Genomic DNA, 16969 nt, shown 5'->3' with positions numbered 1-16969 from the left:
GTGACCGTCAGAGCTCAGGATGGGGGTGGCAGGGGCCCCTCCCTCCACGTGTCCAGAGTTCTGCCTGCTGGACCCTGCACAGGGCCCCCTCTTCAGAGGAAAGGACATCCCTCTCTGTGATGCCAGCCCCTCATGTTCAGCCTCCGGCCCCAGGAAGGCAGGAACGCCTATCCCTTTGGAAGGGACTTCAGACTCTGGTGAGCGAGTAGGTGGGGTCCCCCCAGGGTGTGGGCCAGCTTCCAGACCCCAGCAGCAGCTCACAGGGGAACCGAGCCTCCCTGTGGGAAGTGTGTACTTGCACCAGACGTCCACCGGAAAGCAGATGCGGTCACCATGGAGGAGGGCTGTGCTGGTCAGGTGCAGGGGTCAGGAGGACTCTGGCCGCCCAGGACATGCTTTGTCACAGGCTGGGGGTGGGAGCACCTTTCGGAATGTATGTTGCACTTCACAACCGGTGAAGGGACCATGGGGAAAAACAAACACGAAGTCAGTCCCTCAGTGCGGACGAGAAAGGGCTCCGGGCCGTCTTGTTAAGTGGAGCAAAACTCAGCTGTTGATCCGCTCCCTTTACAGAGCAGGGAAGAGTCAAGAACATGTGCTCATGTGCGTCTGTGTTTGCATAAACACACGCTAAGTGCGCACAGGAGGGAATTCAACGGTTTCCTAAAGAGGATGGAAGGGGCTGGTGGGCACCGGGCAGTGGGGCTTCTCCGCAGGAATCTGTAAAGTGCTGGGTTTTGAACCGTGTGATGCATCGCCTATTTTAAGGCTGAGTTGGGAACCTCCACCTGCAGCCACCTGGTGCCCAGTCTCCCCCAGCAGAGCCGACCCTCACGCCCTCGCAGCTCGAAGCCTGGAGGATGCTGCCTTCCTGGGGCACCACGGCCGCCTGCCCCGGCCTGTCCCGGCGTCCCCACAGGGCACCCAGCACACACTCTGTGCTCGGCCCCTCCTCCTCCAGCCGCATCCGGGACCCCACAGACTGCCCTGCGTCATCGCTCGGCTGGGCAGCAATGACCCTGGACCAGGGTCTGCTGTGGGGCTGCGTCTTGTCTTACTGCGCCCAGGCCTGGGACTCTCCACCACACCCCCTGCCACCACCCAGGCCCCACAGGGGTCATGGGCTGGGAGGTGGGGGAGCCACCCTCTTAGGACCCCCACTGCTGGGCCTTGGCCCCAGAGCTTTCAAGAGACAAGTCAGCGCTGGTGCCCGGGACACCCCCCACCCAGAACCCCAGGGTCCGATGCTTCCCCTCTTCCGGCCCGGACTCGGGAACTGGCCCTCATGTCACCATTACCTCCCCAGGAACTCCTGGCCACCTGCTCCTTTTCCCCTTCTCCTGCCCTGCGAGGAGCTGGCGCGGCCACCCCTCACCTCGGAGGACTACGCACTCTACCACCCATGCAGCAGCGAGGCCTCGTCCCTCCGTGAGATGTGAGGGGTCCTGCTATGAGGCCCTGTTCCCCGGGCACCCCAGGAGCTCCTGTCTCCTCATGCTGTGCCCCCACTTCCTCCCACCCGTCTCCTCGTGCACGTAGGTCCCAGAGTCCCTGTCTCTGCCACTCAGCTCAGCCCTGCCCAGCCCCCACCCTGTGGTACCCCGCAGGCACTCCACAGGCACTGGTGTGTTGTGACTTTACTGGAGGCTGCAGGTGACAGAGGGTGACACCACCAACCCCAGACAGAGCCCACCCCCACCACAGCCCCCCTTTCCTTGCCCCCCACACCCTCCCCGCTCTGGGCCCCATAGCCGCCCTGTCCTCCCGACAGGGAGGTCCCCCCCACCGGCTGTCACTCCTGCCGGGCCTCCAGGCGGTCCAGCACCAGTGCTGCCTGGGTCTTGGCTTCCTGCAGGAGGCTGGAGATGCGCTGACGGACCTGACGGACAGAGAGACCTGGTCATCACCCCACTGGCCAGGCCTCTCTGCCACCTCCCTAGCGTGTCCACTCCAGGTGACCCCAAGCCCCTGACCTGGGGACCTCAGCTCCTCATGGGTCTCTTGGTGGGGGTGGGAGGGGCCCCTCTCCTTTCTGAGATGTGGGGCCAGCCAGACCCCAGTCTCAACGCTCTGGGCCATCCCACTTTAGCCATGACTGCCCAGGGCAGGGCTGAGTCCCCGATGCCCGAAGGGGCAGCACTCAAGTAGTCTGTCCTTTATCTCAGTGCCCAGGTGGTGGACAGTGACTTCCCTGATGGCCAAGCCCAGCCTGGCTGCAGCAGGCAGGTGCAGACAGGCTGGCCTTCGAAAAGGCCACAGTGCTCCCATTCCGAGCCAGGAAATTGCTTTTTAAAGATTGTCGCAAATCACAGAGACACATGGGTGGTGGCAGGGCTGGGAACAGGTGACTGCAGGGTCCCCTCTGGAGTGAGAAAGTTCTGGAACTTGAAGCGGTGGTGGCTTCACAACACCATGAATGTGCTTAATGCCACTGAATTGTACCATGTAACCAGGTGAGCTGCACAGTCTGTGAATTTTACTCTAATAACAATAGCAATTAAATTATCAGTGGAATAATGGCGTAGGTTGGTGACAGGTCTTCGAGACCTCGTGTTGCCAGTGCTACAGCCCAGCCCAGCTCGGGGTCCCCAGCCTGGCCAGAGCTGCAGGGGAGGGAAAGAGGGAGTGCTGGCAGGCGCCCAGGCCTCCACAGAGACCCTGAAAGAAGACCTCGGCCGTCGCCAGTGCCCACACTCTGCAGGCCAGGCCTCATCCACCCACAGGAGGTGCGGGACCGTCTCATCAGACGGACGTCCCCTCCCTCGAGGACCTGTTGGCCAGGTGCCCAGGCCCCACGTCGGTGGACCTCCAGCCCCCCGTTGGGGCCTGGCCCACGCTCCTACACACCTGGTCCTTAAACTCATCATCGGTGACACCCTTCAGGTTGATGACCACGTTGAAATACGCACCAAACACGCCTGTCTCCAGGGCCTTGGCTGCCACCTGCAAGAGTCACCGTGACAGGGCGGCCACCACGGCGGGCGACCAGCAGAGGCTCGCCAGGCCCACTCCGGAGCCGGGGACGTGGCCGCAGGAGCTCGTGCCCTGTCCGCAAAGCGCCCGGGAGCTCCCGCAAGGCGGCAGGACGGCTCTGAGGAGACCCCGGCCCTCTCTCCGAGCATAGAAGGCCCATCCAGAGACGGAGGTAACACACCCCCCATCCACCCCCGCTTCGAGCTCCTCTCATCTGAGCGAAGCCAGCCTCCTGGCGCACGGCTCAGGCCCAGGCCGGTCACTTCCCGGCCCTCTCCCTGGCCATGGGGGAAAGTCTTGGAGCCTCGGGAGCCCAGTTTCCCGCACAGCCCTCCCCCTCGGGTCACACGGGCAGGGGGAGCATCTACACAGCCCTCTGGAGCTGGGGAATCACTGGATAGAGGCCTGGCCCTCCCTGGGGGTGTCCCAGGGCCCCCACGCCATTGAGAATTCAGAGGCCCACCCTCAGCTGACCATTCCACAGCCTGGTCCACACCTCACTGGCCTCAGTGCTCATGACCCCACAACCAAAGCTGCATGGCCCTTGGCCAGAGCAGGCCACAAGGAGGCCTTCAACAGTGAGCACCGTGTGCTAGGTGCTCACAGGCCTCATGGGCCAAGGGGGTGCCCAGAACGCAGGGACCTTGGTCTCTGGGCTCAGCAGCTTCCATACGTTGTCAGCATTCTCAAGGGGCCTCAGGGCTGGACACCAAACACAGGTGTCTGTCTTGTAAAGACCCTGAGAGCCCTGGAGCTTCAGGACAGGCTATAGAACCTGCTCTAATGTCCCTGGTCCCCACGCCCTCCGCACACCAGCTGTGGACACATCTGTGAGCTGCTGTGGGGTTTTCTGGAGGGACAGGCGCTGGGAAGGAGTGGGGCAGGGTCTGTGGAAATGGTTAGGGATGGACTCTGTAGACACATTTGAGGTTCTGCCTCTCTGCTGGGATGCTCTGAACAAGACCCTTAGTTCTCCACCTTAAGGTGGGTAACTGAGCCGGCCCTGCTGGCTGAGGCCGGCCAAGACACCCTGCGAAGTGCTCGGGTCCAGGCCGGGCTCCTTAAACATACAGTGATCAGCTGTGGTGCCCAACGACCCTCCACACTGCCCCCACACCCAGCGGGCAGTGGACCCCTCCCTGTACCTGCAGGTCCGACCGGCAGCCCAGGTTCCCACACAGGGCCAGCTCCTGCAGCGCTGGCCACAGTGAGGCCACTGTCTCCGCCAGCTCCAAGGGCACGGCCACCGCCTGTCTCAGCCCCTCTTGCAGGGCAGCTGTGCGCCTGAAAGGCAGGGCTCAGTGGTCCAAGCCCAGGGCACCCAGGCACCGCCAGCCCCACCCAACAGCTCCACCCCAAGCAGGCAGAACTGGGGGGGCCACAGGGACATCGTTCCTTAGGCACAACACACCAGAGGTGGACTGAAAGGTACCAGGGCCTTTCAGGGCACCTGGCGTCCACAGCCTGGTATGGCACCCCACGGCCACTGCTGTACTCACCTGTCCCTGTCCTCAGGTGTGTTCTTGGGCAGCTTCACTGCTTTCTGTCAGAGCAAACACAGAAACGCCCAAGGGAGTGACTGAGGAAGAGGGCCTTCTGGCCACACAGGGGCCTGGGGGAGTCAGGTAGCCTCCACACCCGGACCACAGCTCCAGGGCCAGCGCCGCAACCGGGCACAGACACACTTTCGGATGAGCACTGCTAGTGGGTCCGTGGATTAAACTTCTCGGCATTCGGCCCCAGACAGAGGAAGGCAACATGGTGCGAGGCCTCCACATTGGGCACTGAGGGACTAGAGAGGAGGGGGCTGTGCCCTCAGGGGCCGAAGGGTAGCAAATCCTCCAACCCTTGACCTCCCCACAGCACTGGCTCCATTCAAGGCAACTGCGTGGCCCCCAAAGAGCAGACATAAAAGTTCAGGGCATGTCCCTCCCTCCCCAAAGGCGCCACCTAGCAGTGGTCACGCGGGTGTGTGACTCCCCTGGGTCGGGCAGGCCTGTCCTCATCCGAGCACCCTGTGCTGTGAGCGGCCATGTCCAGGCTCTCCCGCTCACACCTCAGTGTCCCAGCCCTACCCACGTGCAGGGCTTCTGGACAGGTCCAAGGATCACTGGGTGGGGACTGTGCCTTTCAGTTTTGCAGATTTGGCCAAATCTCCACCCCGAAGTTGTTACCAGTCAGCTGGGCCATCAGCCCTGCGCAAGAGCAAACTCTCCCAGGACCCCAGAAGCTGATTCTGCCCCTCCTGACACACCAACCTCCCCGGGGCCCCGCTGGTGTCCTGTCCTGCGACGGCTCGTTGCTCCTTTCCATGAACGCAGGACCCTGCTGGATCTGTGTGGCCAGACCCTGGTGGTGGCTTCTCCACTGGGCAGAACTCTGCTAATTTTAATCACGTCTGTCTTTCACGAGGCCACGTCTGTGCCTGGTTGAGGAGGCCTGGCCCCCAGAGTTGGACGTATTTTCTGAGCTACTGTGAGGTTGTCTAGGGGGCAGAGGGAGGTATATATCTAGCTTCTGACTCCATCCAGAGATCGCAAACGTATTTGGTGCAAGATAAGGCTGTTCCCTTATTTTTTTTCAGAAGTCCTTCTTCTTGCTGCTCAGCAGGAACATAAACCGCGCCAGTGTCTCCCCGGCTCACGTTTGTGTGCGGGTGACTGTTGGCTGGGTGTGTCTCTGTCTCGTCGTTTTGGTTTAGGTTTTCTCTGAACCACTCCGCTTCGCTAACTGTCTTTCTTCTTCTTTCCTGCCTTTTGATTAGATTTTCATGTTTCGAATTCCTCCTCCAGTTCTTTTATATTTGTCTTATTTCTAATCTGTAGTGGTAAGAATTTGTAATATTTTTAGTGTTAATAATTACACACTAATTTTTACATGTAAGCTGACGTTTCTCCTTAGTCACCTCTCAGTGTCGTGAGCTCATCAGCACCGGCGACTGGAAACTCCGAGGGAGAAGTCCAGTAAGTTTGGCCTGGGGAGGCCGTTCAACTATGACACAAAACACAGGAAAGAGCAGAAAGACTGACTACTCGGCGACATAAAGACACAGCTCGCGTTGTCAGAAACCAGTACAAGCGAAATGAAGGTCAAAGCACGAGCTGGGGCTCCTGGATCGAGAAGAGTCCCAGTGAGCTCACCACGAGAGACGGAGAAGAAAAGGACACTCACTTCCCTGAAAAGGGGGCAAACACTCCTCCCGCTGCCCCGCCCGCAATGAGCCGCCCTCACCAGGGCGGCACCAAGAGACAGGCTGCGAGACCGCCCCGTCTGACAGCTCGCAGGTCGGGGGAAGAGGCGTGAGGACCGCACAACCTCTACAAGGCCCGCCGGACAGCACCCTTCAAGTGAGCGGCGCACCCACCCTGGGGCGAGAGTCCTTCTCCGAGTCACTCCTACTGCCCGTCCACCACACGCCTCCGCACGGACACTGTCTGTTCACCCTGCGTGTCCCAGCTGCATCCCCAGCAGGGCTCCGCCCCAGGCAGCCCAGCGGGCCTCAGGGTGTCCCCACTCCAGGAGAACGTCACGTGAAGGGCTAATGAGGCAAAACTGAGCCATTTGTGTAAGAAAAAGAGAAACTGGGGCCACAGGAATGTACACAAATATCCCAGGAACTGGGCACTGGCAGCTGCACCTGCTCGGGGGGCAGGGCAGGTGTGCTGGGGGCACCAGCTACCTTCTGCCCTTGTGAACTCTGAACCCCTGAAGGTTTCACTTATTTTAAAAAGCAAGTAAGTGAAATTCAGCCTTAAGAGTCCTTACAGAAGAGGGTATCGGTCTGTATGCCTCCCTGAAGACCCGCTCCAGTCAGACGGTCACCTCTTCCAGCATCACAACTTCCTCAGACGGAGCTCTGATTGTTCATGCTCTCCGAGGTGCCCAGCTCCCAGAGGTCCCCTCCCGGAGGTCCCCTGGTCCACGTCCTCCCTTCACGCCCAGTCTTGCCGGCGGGGCGGCTCTGTCTGGAAGGCCCTGGGATGCCTGGTGTCGGTGAAGCTCACACCTTCTCAGGCTGGTCTTCCTACACCCACGGAGTCCGAGCTCCCTCACGCCCGCTTGTCCCGGGTCCTCTCTGCTGGGGTTGCTCACGGACCTGCCCTGGGGCTTCTTGGCCTTGAACTTGCATCTCGACCTTTCTGCCCCTGGTTTTGATGGAGGCCCCTCCTCTGCTCCCCTCCTAGGTGAGCGCTGTCTGAACCTAACCACCTGTGTGTCCGTGTGATGTGAACATTCTCCAGTGGCCTGCTTTTTGTCTTATGGCTGAATGTCTTCTCTGGTCTCTCTGAGACCCTGACTCACCCGCATTTCCCCTGTGAAGATTTCTGTTCCAGCCCTTCCTGGCATGTGAGCTCTCCTTTGGGGACCCTGCCTCCCTCCAGCGTGGGCAGATCTGGGTGCCACCCACCAAGGGGACTCAAGGGGCAGGGGACACTGGCCAGGGGACACTGAGCCTGGCTGACCCTCCGGGCAGCTGTCCTTCTCTCCCTCCCCCCACCAAGCCCTACAGAGACTCCAACCCGGGGTCCTGCCTGCACCAGACCTGCTGGGCTCAGCCCTGCACCAGCAGGGAGGGAAGGCCCAGTAGAAGCCGACCACTGTCCCTCCAGCCTCTCTGGGCTTCAGCCCCCTGTGCTCCAGGCCCACCTTTCTTCCAGACCAGCACTGCCCACTGACCCCCAACCTCGCCCAGGGCTGCAACTCACCAGGTAGGCCTCGAAGGCGCGGGCGTCAGAGTCCACCATCGCAGTCAGCTTGGCCGAGGCTGCGTGGAAAGGCGGGATCAGACGCCGCATGGTCGCGTCCAGGTGCTCAAACTGGCGCCGCCCGTAGGTCATGAGGCCAACCATGGAGGCCAGCGCGGCACCCTGGGGCGAGCAGAGCTGTGTGTGACCTGCCCCAAGGCCCTGCCCTGGCCTCCCCAGCATCCCCGCCTGACCCGGGCCTGCACTCACCATGGCTGCACAGGCCCCTGCCACGGAGCCGCCCCCCGGGGCCGCCGAGCGGGCGCCCACCTCACGGATGAAGGCACACAGGGGCTGGTCCACCAGGCTCTGCTGGGACCCGCCCTCAGGGACCAGGTACCTGCGGGGATGGGGTGCTGGGTGGGGTTCAGGCCGTGCAGGGACGGGTATCAGAGAAGGGTCCTGGCAGTGACTGCCTGGCTGAGAGTGTGGGCTGGCCAGGCCAGGGTCCCTGACTCCAGGCCACCGCCCCACACCCCACCCGCACCAGCATGGGGAGGGGACAGGGCCCAGTCTGCAGAGCAGCTGCCCCAGGGAGGGGTTGTGACCAGCCAGGAGCTATGTGAGGACAGAGCAGGACCTTGTTGGGGCCTCACTGCACCTCCCCTCCCTAAAGGCCCCCAGCCCCACGCCTGGCGACAGAGCAGAGCTCTGGAAGGACCAGGTGTCTGCACGCAGGCGTGGGGGTCGGGGGTGTCACTCACTCGACGATCCGCTCCTTGGGGTTGAAGGGGCACAGAGAGTCCAAGCCCAGCCGGCTGACCACCTGGAAGAGAGGCAGGTGACAGGGAGCCGCCCGGCCCAGCCCCCAGCAAGGCAGGCTCTGGTGCTGGCCCCGCCTGAGCCCGTGGTGCATCCGCACCCTTGTGGGGAGCCAGCCCGGGCGCAGAGGCCACACCCCTGCCCACCAGCAGCCCTGCTGACCGCAAGCCCTCAGGCACCCTCAGGGCTGCCTGACACACCCACCGTGCTGCCCACTCGGAGACCAAGGCCCCGAGACAGCAGGGCCTGTTGGTGACTCCCCCAGAGAACTGACAGCCATGCTGCCCCCACATGAGCCTGCTGCTGGAAGGGACCAAGAAAACTGCCTCTTTGGACAAGATTCCAGCTCCTCAGGGGCCAGATCTGCCTGGTCCTTAGAGTCCGGGAGCAGCCTGATCTGCCCAAATGTGAGACTCGCTACGGGGGAGATGTGCATCTCCCCTAAATCCGAGGCAGAGGTGGCAGCAGCCCTGTGAGGAGCAGACGCTCCGGACACTCGCAGTGCCAGGTGCCCACGGCACAGCCCCGGGCCACCGGAGCCAAGCAGAATAGACACGGGCAAGCGAGGCTTCAGAGTCATGAAGCAGCGGCCCCGGGACAGTCGGGAGGCCTCCCCGGGAGCCCGGAGACGGGGCTGAGCGCACGCTGAGAGCCAGCAGCCGCCACAGAGAACCTCAGAGGAGCGAACTGTCAGAGCGGATTCAGCACCTGGAAACCATCCGAGGCCAGAAATGCCCAGAAAGTCTCGCCCAGAAGGTGGGTCCACCCTGGAGGCATCTGAGCAGCCCCCAAGAGTTGGGGGGTCCTAAGACCGCACAAGTTGGGGTCAGACTGGACACCCCTGAAAGATGACATCTCCAAAGATGAAACAGGGAAAAAAAACACCCGCCACAGGAAATAACTGGGACACTTCCGGTCTCGGCCTTCTCTCTGGTGAAGCAGGAGAAATATCTCTCCTGGAAATTCTAACCATAAGAGTCCCTGATGGGGAGACGGGCCGCGGTTCAGGCAGAACTCGCTACTGTGTGGTTCCAAAACTCCGAGCAAAAGACTCATCTAAAGTGGCCCAAGCATCTAAAAGAGGCAAACACAAACTTTTAACCAAGAATTGCCACAGATGAGACTCCAAACAGGCACTCACAATCAAAAATCACAGAACACGTGAAGAAGTAATTGCTGTGAGAATCCACAGGCACGGCGGTCTGCAAAGTCAGACCTCCGGGACTACAGACCTCAGAACTTTCAGATAAAAAGTATAAAATGATACATTTTAAAAAGAAAAGAAGTGAAGGAGAAGGTACAGCGCAGTGGTAGAGCGCGTGCTCAGCAAGCATGAGGTCCTGGGTTCAGTCCCCAGCACCTCCATTAAATAAATAAATAAATAAATAAAGCTAATTATCCCCTCCCCCCCAAAAAAAGAAGAGAGTATGAAACACATTGACCAGGAGTAAACAAACGTCAGAGAGGCGACAGCTCCCACAGAGAAAGGGTGAGGTCAGAAAATTCTCCATGCTGCTAAACTTGTGGCTGGAATTCAAGAAGAGCAGGACATTTGCACATCCTCAACTTCCTCCCCAGGCAGTGCTAATTAACGACAAAAGGGAAAACAGAAACATAGCAGTGAATAACCCTGGGTAGGGGACACCAGCTTGACCAAGGGACCCAGTAAGGCCCTGAGGAGGACCCCACGTCACTTCTGGGCTGCTCCTGCCTAAAGGCACAAGAAAGGTCAGCCTGGCACCCAGCGAGCAGCACTTCACAAAACCACCAGCCTGTGCTTTACAGCCCATCACCACCGTCAAGGAAGGGGCTGGCCCAGATTAAAGGCCACAAAAGACAAGGCACCTGAAGCTACTGTTGGTCTAGGCTGGACCCTGGAGTGGAGACAGTAATGTAATTTGATTGTGGTCGCAGATTAGATACTAGATTGTACCGGGTTGAATTTCCTGATTTTGAACGTCGCACTGTGATTGTGTAAGAGAACGTCCTTGATCTTAAGAAATACACCCTGAATGAATTCAGGGTTAAGGGCACAGTGGCTTCAATCTACTCACAAATGATCCAGAAAAAAGAAATGCGATTATATGTGAATACAGAGAAAGAATAATAGAGCAAATGGGGCAAAATGCAAACGATGGGTGGACCTAGAGATGAGGGAGCTCCTGGTACTGCTGCACCTTCTCTGCGAGGAGGAAATTACATCAGAATTAAAAGTTACGCAAAACTCTGTAACAGCTGGAGAGAAGACCGGGCCGCAGACTGCAACAGTGACTGAGAAGCCAGGCCTCAGAAGACCACAGCGGACCTGGCGGAGAGGAGTGGAAAGAAAGCGGAGAAAAGACAGACCGTGTGGAGGACGAAAACACTACCTCGGTGTAGCTGATGACTGTGAAGGAAAGGAACCGAAAACTGGGTCAAAAATACAGCGGAAGAAAACATCCCTGAAACGAAACAAGAGTGAGACCTCGTCCCAAAGGGAGAGCGACACAGACCAGCCAACACCAAGATGCGCGCGGCAGAGTCTCCGCCTTTCGAGGCAGGTTCTAAGGCAGATACTTAGCCACTGAAACAACCCCCTAAAAAATACCACAGCTCTAAAAAAAAAACCAGGAAATGGCGCAGGAAGAGAAGAGGGAGCAAGTGCTGAGCACGTCCTCTCTCGCCTGCACAGCGGCAGCCGGGGCACAGGCGGGCCTCGCCCTGCCGCGCTTCAGAGGCCGCGCTTGTTTACAGACTGAAGGTCTGTGGAAACCTGGCATCGAGTTAGTCTATTGGCACCATCTTTCCAACATTCTTCCAACAACATTTACTTACTTTGTGTCTCCATCACATTTCAGTAAGTCTAGCAATACTTCAAACCCTCCACCAGCACAAAGATTTCCGCTGGAAGCTCAGATGATGGTTAACGTTCTTTTGCAATAAAGTGCTTAAGGTACGTACACTTTTTTTAGACATAATGCTATTGCACACTTAACAGACTGCAGTCGAGTGTAAGCATAACTTCCATATGCACTGGGAAACCAAAAAATTCCTGTGACTTGTTTTATTGCGATATTTGCTTTATTGAAATGGTCTGGAACCACACCTACGATATGTCCAATGTGTGCCTGTGATAAGAAAAACTGATAAATCAAATTGATACATTTGGATAAAGGTTTTAAATTAATAAATCAAAATAGAGATAAATATATTAAGTAATAAAGGTAATCACCAAAATACCTAAAAATTAGACTAACTCCTCCATAAACCGGAGGGGAGCTACAGCCTCACATGCTTAAAAACAGGACAAAAGTAATTCCAGACACATCTGCTAAATTAGTCAATACAAAAGGATAAACTCAACTACCAAAAAACAAAAACTTTCAGGGAAATCCAATCATGTGCTCATTGTGAGAAACACCCTCAAAACAAAATGACTCAGAGGCCAGGACAACAGGACAGCCAAGGCCTTGCCACACCCAGAGCAGGCCAGGCGGAGCTGGGACAAAGGAGCCACTTTGTGAATAATCATGGACGCTGAGTGTCATGTCCACAGCCAACCCCCCCCCCCGTGCAGGAGGACGGAGGGGTGCTGGTCCCCCCAGGAGACACAGGCGCTGTCCTCTCCGCAGAGGTTTTACAAGATGGAACATATCTCAGTTCTCAAAGAAAACCCCAGTAGAGTTCCCCAAATGAAAGCAGCACAATCTCAACCTCGGGGCCCAGACAACAGAGCAAAGAGGCAGAGGAGGAGGCTCAGACTCAGCCAGGGGTTCCAGGCAGGGCCCCCGCCCCCCCACCCTGGCCCAGGGCCCAGCCCAACCCAGCCCAGCCCGACCCTCCCTGGGGCCCAGCCCACCAGCCTGATGCGGTGCTCCTCCTCCAGGAGGAAGAGGTTCTCCTTCTCGCAGTAGAAGGCGGCCACGTCCAGCAGGGCCTTCAGAGGCACCAGGCCCACCAGTTGCGAGCCCACCACTGGAAGGCTCAGCTCCTGGGGAGGTCAGAGGTCAGGCCAAGTCAGCACCCAGGGGCTGGGCGTGAGCATGCCCTGGGGGGGACCACAGCCCTGCTCACCTGGGCTTCTCTGCAGGCCTCCTCGAAGACCATGTGCAACCCCGTGACCTCAAAGTCCAGGAGGTTTGTAGACACCTGAGCCAGGTTCTTCTCATCCAGGTACCAGCCAATGCCCTGCACCTTTTCCAGGCGTCCTGGCTGCAAAGGACAAGACTTTCCCAACCTGGCCCTGACAGCCTCTCCTGGGCCCCGTTCTGAGAGCCTCCTGCCCAGCTGGCCAGGGGGCTCCCTTCATCCCCAGATGCCTGGATGAGGCAGGCCTGGCCTGTGCGGTGCTGCCCGGATGGCCAGTGCCAGGCGGCTCTCCCACTGTCTCTGTGGAGCCAGAGAGGGGCCTGCCCACCACAAGAAACGGAGGCCCCTAAGGGTCAGGGCTCAGCACCGAGATGCCTGCCCCACCCCACATGAGGCGCTGCCTCCAGGCCAGCACTCCACACAAGCTTGTCCTGTGGGCCCGTCCCTTCCCTCCACCCCACCCCTCACCCCAGAGGCCAGCTCTCAGCCCTCACTCCTCGAGGTGACTCAGTCCATCCAGGAAGATCTCTGACCTCTGACTTCAACTGAAGCATAAAGAAGGATTTGGGAGATGCTATACGTTTGTGTTGTGCTTGCAGACAACTGAGTCTGCAGATGGAAACTGGGCTCCCGGGGCCTTGGCTGCCTGGCAGGGCCCAGGTCCCCAGGGTGGGAGCTGACAGGTCTGCAGGATGTTACCCTCCACCCCCTCACCAGGTGTCTCTGTGTCTACCTGCGTCCAACTAGAACCTTCTCCAGGAGTGATGCTCAAACGAAGTGACAGCTGCCCTGGTAGACTGTGGTGCGGATTAGGGCACCTGGGGCACTCGGGGGCATCTGAAGGTATATGGGGGCACCTGGGGACACCTGGAGGCACATGGGGGCACCTGGGACTCAGAAGCAGCTGTCTCCCTATCCATGAGGAAATACTGCAATATTCTAACAACAGCTGTAGCCCTGCCCACTTCCATGGAAAATGTCCTTTAAAGACAGGCTCCCCACGTGGCCCAGCCTTGAGCCTCCCTGGCGGGCCCCTCGGGGTTCCACAGGTCCCCCAACCCAACCCCGTGCGCGAGGCAGCTCCGCCCACCTGGTCCTTCCCGCGGCCCTGCTCCCGGAGGTTGAGTGCGATGCGGTGAGCCTGCTCCCTGGTGCCGAGCAGGTTGATGTTGAACGCGATGAGGAAATTCCGCGCCCCCGTGACGGTGGCCCCCCAGCTGGGGACAAAGGAGCTGGGCCCGAAGTCGGGTGCCCACTCGGCCTGCTTGAGCTGTGGGGCGGGCCCCCGGGTGAGGGAAGGGGAAGGAGGGCCCCTGCGCAGAGCCCACCCCCAACCCCCCACCTAGCGGGTCACTGCACCTTCTCAGGGAGGGCCTCGTACTCCCCGGCCCGGATGGCCGGCAGGGACCGGCGATGCGTTGTCCGCGCCGCCTCGCCGTAGAGGTACACTGCAAGGCGGGCCTGGCTGGTCAGGCCCTCGGCCGGTGGGCGCGCAGAGCCCCCGTCCCCGGAGGAGCGACCGGACAGGCCTGCCGCAGCTCCGTTTTGCTGGCGGCGCTCCTACCTCTGCGCCTCGTCGGATGGGCCTGGAGGGTCTCGGACGGGCACTGTGTATGGGCGGGACCCTCCACTCCACCCCTACTGCCCCTGCACAGAAGCCCCAGGAAAAGCCGGCACGCGACCACAAGCATTAGGAGTGGATGTGCAGGGCTGGAGGGAGAGTCGTGTTTCCTTCCAAAATACATTTTCATTGAACGATAAACTTGCCCGTAAATTAAGCTGCACAAAGGAACCCCCCACCGACTCCCAACACCCACACAAGCGCTGTGACAGACTGCGCCCCGTGTGTCCCTCCCCTAGGCCTGTCCATCCGCCCACATCGCCCAGGTCGCAGGGGCTAGACTGGGCTCACGTGTCCACCCGAGGCCCTGTGTGGGGCCTCGCCTCCATTTGGTTAATTCCCCAAAGTGAAGTCGTTCCGTTAAGGGCAGATTGTTAGGGTTCTCCATCCGTCAGGCCCAGTCCTTACAGGGCGGCTACTCGGCCCCACGCCCCCGCGCGCGGGAGCAGCACCTCCCTGACGCGGGCCCAGCCTTGCACTTTGTCTCAGTGTGGGAGAAGAGGGACATATTCCTGTCTGTCAAAAATCTGCTTAATAAGTTTTTTTCCTTACAGTCTGCATTTTGAAGGATCCAAGAGCAGAGGACCTGAGGCATGGCTGCTGCTGGTGGGAACTGAAGTGAAAGGAGGAGGCCCGGCTGGGGGAGCCCCTGGGACCGGGCACGCTCCAGGGCACTCACCTGGCACGCCCAGCTCCTCTGCCAGCCGCCGGCCGAAGGCCTGGGCACAGAGCACGCACTCGTCCATGGTGACGCCCCTCACCGGGACGAAGGGGCACACGTCCAGGGCGCCCATCCGAGGGTGTTCCCCTGCGAGAGAAGGGGGCTGGTAAACGGGAGGTCCCGGTGGGGAACGCGGGGTGGACCCCACCCTCTCTGGCCCCTTCCACGCGCACACCAGCCGTCCACTCAGACCACAGGAGCGCAGGAAGAAGCAGGTACTCCGGCTAATCCGGCATCTCTGTAGGGAGCCCCATCCTCTCCTAAAAGGGGTAACTCCAAGCTCTCAGAAAGTCTCCCCCTCCTTCTCAAACCCAAGACTCGCCATGGGGCAGACGGAGCTGCCAGCTTTGGATCAGCAGCACCCCCTCCCCGAGAGAAGGCGGCCCCCATGTCCCCCTCCCGTCAGGCGGCTCCTCTGCTTGAGATAAGCCTCCATCTCTCTTCACCAATGGGATCACTTGTGCATTCCCTCCCCCACTGTGAGCGGCCAGAGACCCTGCCCTTTTGACCAGCTCCCTGGGTGTCCACCCACCTTTGACCCTGCTGCCCAGGAAATGTGTTTGATTTGTGGGCTGTTGACAGGTTGGGGAGCGTCCTCTCCCAGAGCCTGCTCAGAGCACAAGAGCCTCACTGCTGGTCACACCTGGGCCCCCAAAACGTGTATGGGGCCCAAGGGGCATCGGGCTGGCCTGTCGGTACCATGCCGCCCGCAAGCCCTGTGGGCAAGGCCGGCCACCGGTGCTCGGCCCCTCACCTCTGTGCCTGCTCATGTCGATGAGCTGAGAGGCGGCCCGGGCAGCATTGAGGGCCCCCTCCACCACGTCCTCGGGGCGCCCCACAAATGTGTAGACAGTGCGGTTGGTGGAGGGGCCAGCGTCCACGTCCAGCAGCGTGCAGCCCGGGGTCTGTGCCACAGCTCGGGAGATGGCCTCAATCACCTGGGGACAAAAGCCACTCTGTGCTTCGGTCTCCCCGTGGGGGACGGAGCAGGGACTGGGGGGCCATGCCTGTCCTGCCCCGACCCAGACACGGGCATGGAGCTGGTGCCAAGCATCTGGCAACTCCCCAGAGCAGGAGCCCCAGGGAGGAGGAACGAGCAGCTCCCTGCAGGACACATGGAGGCAGGAGCCTGGGCAGAGGGGCTGCCTGGGCCCTAAGAAGGTGATCTATAGGACAGGGTCACAGAGGGTCAGGGCCCCGGCCCCCAGGTGGCCTGCACGGGAGGAGGTGCATGAAAGGTCCGGAACCTTCTGAGGCAGCAGGAAGGCCTACCCAGCTCTCTGTGCCTCAGTTTCCTGTAGGTCACATCAAGATAACAGCAGTGCCCGCCGTGTAAGGTGTGGGGAGGGGAGGCCACGCCCCACGGAGACCTTCACCCACCTGGTGGGTCGGCTGGAGGGGTCTCCTTTTCACACGAGAGGCCGAGTGATCTGCCCAGACCCCACGCCCAGATCCAGGCCAGGACCCCTGCCTGGCTGCTCACCCCGCGCCACATCCTCACAGCCCGCTGGTCACGTCCAAGCCCCCATCCTCATAGGGCACGTCCCTTTTGGAGAAAATTATCCCTAAGCCCCACACCAAGCACAACCCTCTCCTGTCTGAGCCCCTGTGCTGCCCCCAGCCACGCCCAGTCCCCTCACCTCCTGGTTGTTCCCCTCCGAGAAGTTGGGGACACATTCCACCAGCTGGGACATGGTCCAGGCCTTGATCCGTTGCTCCTGTCACAGGGCAGAGGCGGGAAGGAGGGACGATGAGCTCCGGCGCTGGCAGGACATTTATGCACCGGGCGGGGCCCTCCCCTGGGCAGGCTTCTCATTAACCACTAGTCATGCGAGGAGGGCTGTGGCACCTGTGCAAACTCAGAGCCGACCAGGGGTGGCCAGGCGTGGCAGGGGTGAGGGGCAGAACTGGGACCCCTGTGGGGCTGCCAACGGAGGAGGAGGATGGACGCTTCCGCCCAGGTTGGGGTGGGCTCCCCTGAAAGCAGGACGTGTGACCTGGACCTGAGGGGGAGGCCCTCATGAGCCATGGCCTCAGGTCAGCCCGGGCTCCAGTCCCAGCTAGTGACCCCCTGTGTGG

The 16969-nt window shown here is 60.1% G+C and overlaps 1 protein-coding gene across 3 annotated transcripts; it reads right to left on the bottom strand.

Annotated features, from left to right (window-relative positions):
- Positions 1-1622: 1622 nt before the first annotated feature.
- Positions 1623-16682, bottom strand: FTCD (formimidoyltransferase cyclodeaminase). 3 transcript variants are annotated; one of them, XM_010966485.3, is made up of 15 exons: positions 16531-16629; positions 16374-16436; positions 15645-15828; positions 14849-14977; positions 13908-13996; positions 13639-13818; positions 12534-12671; positions 12319-12450; positions 8423-8484; positions 7929-8058; positions 7680-7841; positions 4473-4516; positions 4119-4257; positions 2848-2943; positions 1724-1879 (listed from the first exon to the last, which is right to left on the bottom strand). In XM_010966485.3, the coding sequence occupies exons 2-15, from the start codon at positions 16383-16385 to the stop codon at positions 1793-1795; spliced, it is 1584 nt and encodes a 527-aa protein (XP_010964787.1). In that variant the 5' UTR covers positions 16386-16436; positions 16531-16629; the 3' UTR covers positions 1724-1792. The 3 variants fall into 3 exon arrangements, with proteins under 3 accessions (XP_074231407.1, XP_010964787.1, XP_010964786.1); XM_074375306.1 differs by lacking the exon at positions 16374-16436 and having other exon boundaries at positions 1623-1859; positions 16531-16682; XM_010966484.3 differs by lacking the exon at positions 16374-16436 and having other exon boundaries at positions 16531-16682.
- Positions 16683-16969: the final 287 nt, after the last annotated feature.

Source organism: Camelus bactrianus, chromosome 1 (assembly GCF_048773025.1).
Source record: "Camelus bactrianus isolate YW-2024 breed Bactrian camel chromosome 1, ASM4877302v1, whole genome shotgun sequence".
Classification (NCBI taxonomy): domain Eukaryota; kingdom Metazoa; phylum Chordata; class Mammalia; order Artiodactyla; family Camelidae; genus Camelus; species Camelus bactrianus.
The sequence above is the reverse complement of the archived record's forward strand: the minus strand, read 5'-3'. Positions and strand labels throughout refer to the sequence as shown.

Bases quoted from the DNA above. Each gene is read 5' to 3' on its own strand.
- FTCD (XM_074375306.1), bottom strand. From the start codon at position 16,584: ATGTCCCAGCTGGTGGAATGTGTCCCCAACTTCTCGGAGGGGAACAAC. The intron at 15,829-16,530 runs GTGAGGGGACTG...TTTTGTCCCCAG, and splicing joins CGGAGGGGAACAACCAGGAG to GTGATTGAGGCCATCTCCCG. The intron at 4,517-7,679 runs GTGAGTTGCAGC...TTGCTCTGACAG, and splicing joins GCGCCTTCGAGGCCTACCTG to AAAGCAGTGAAGCTGCCCAA.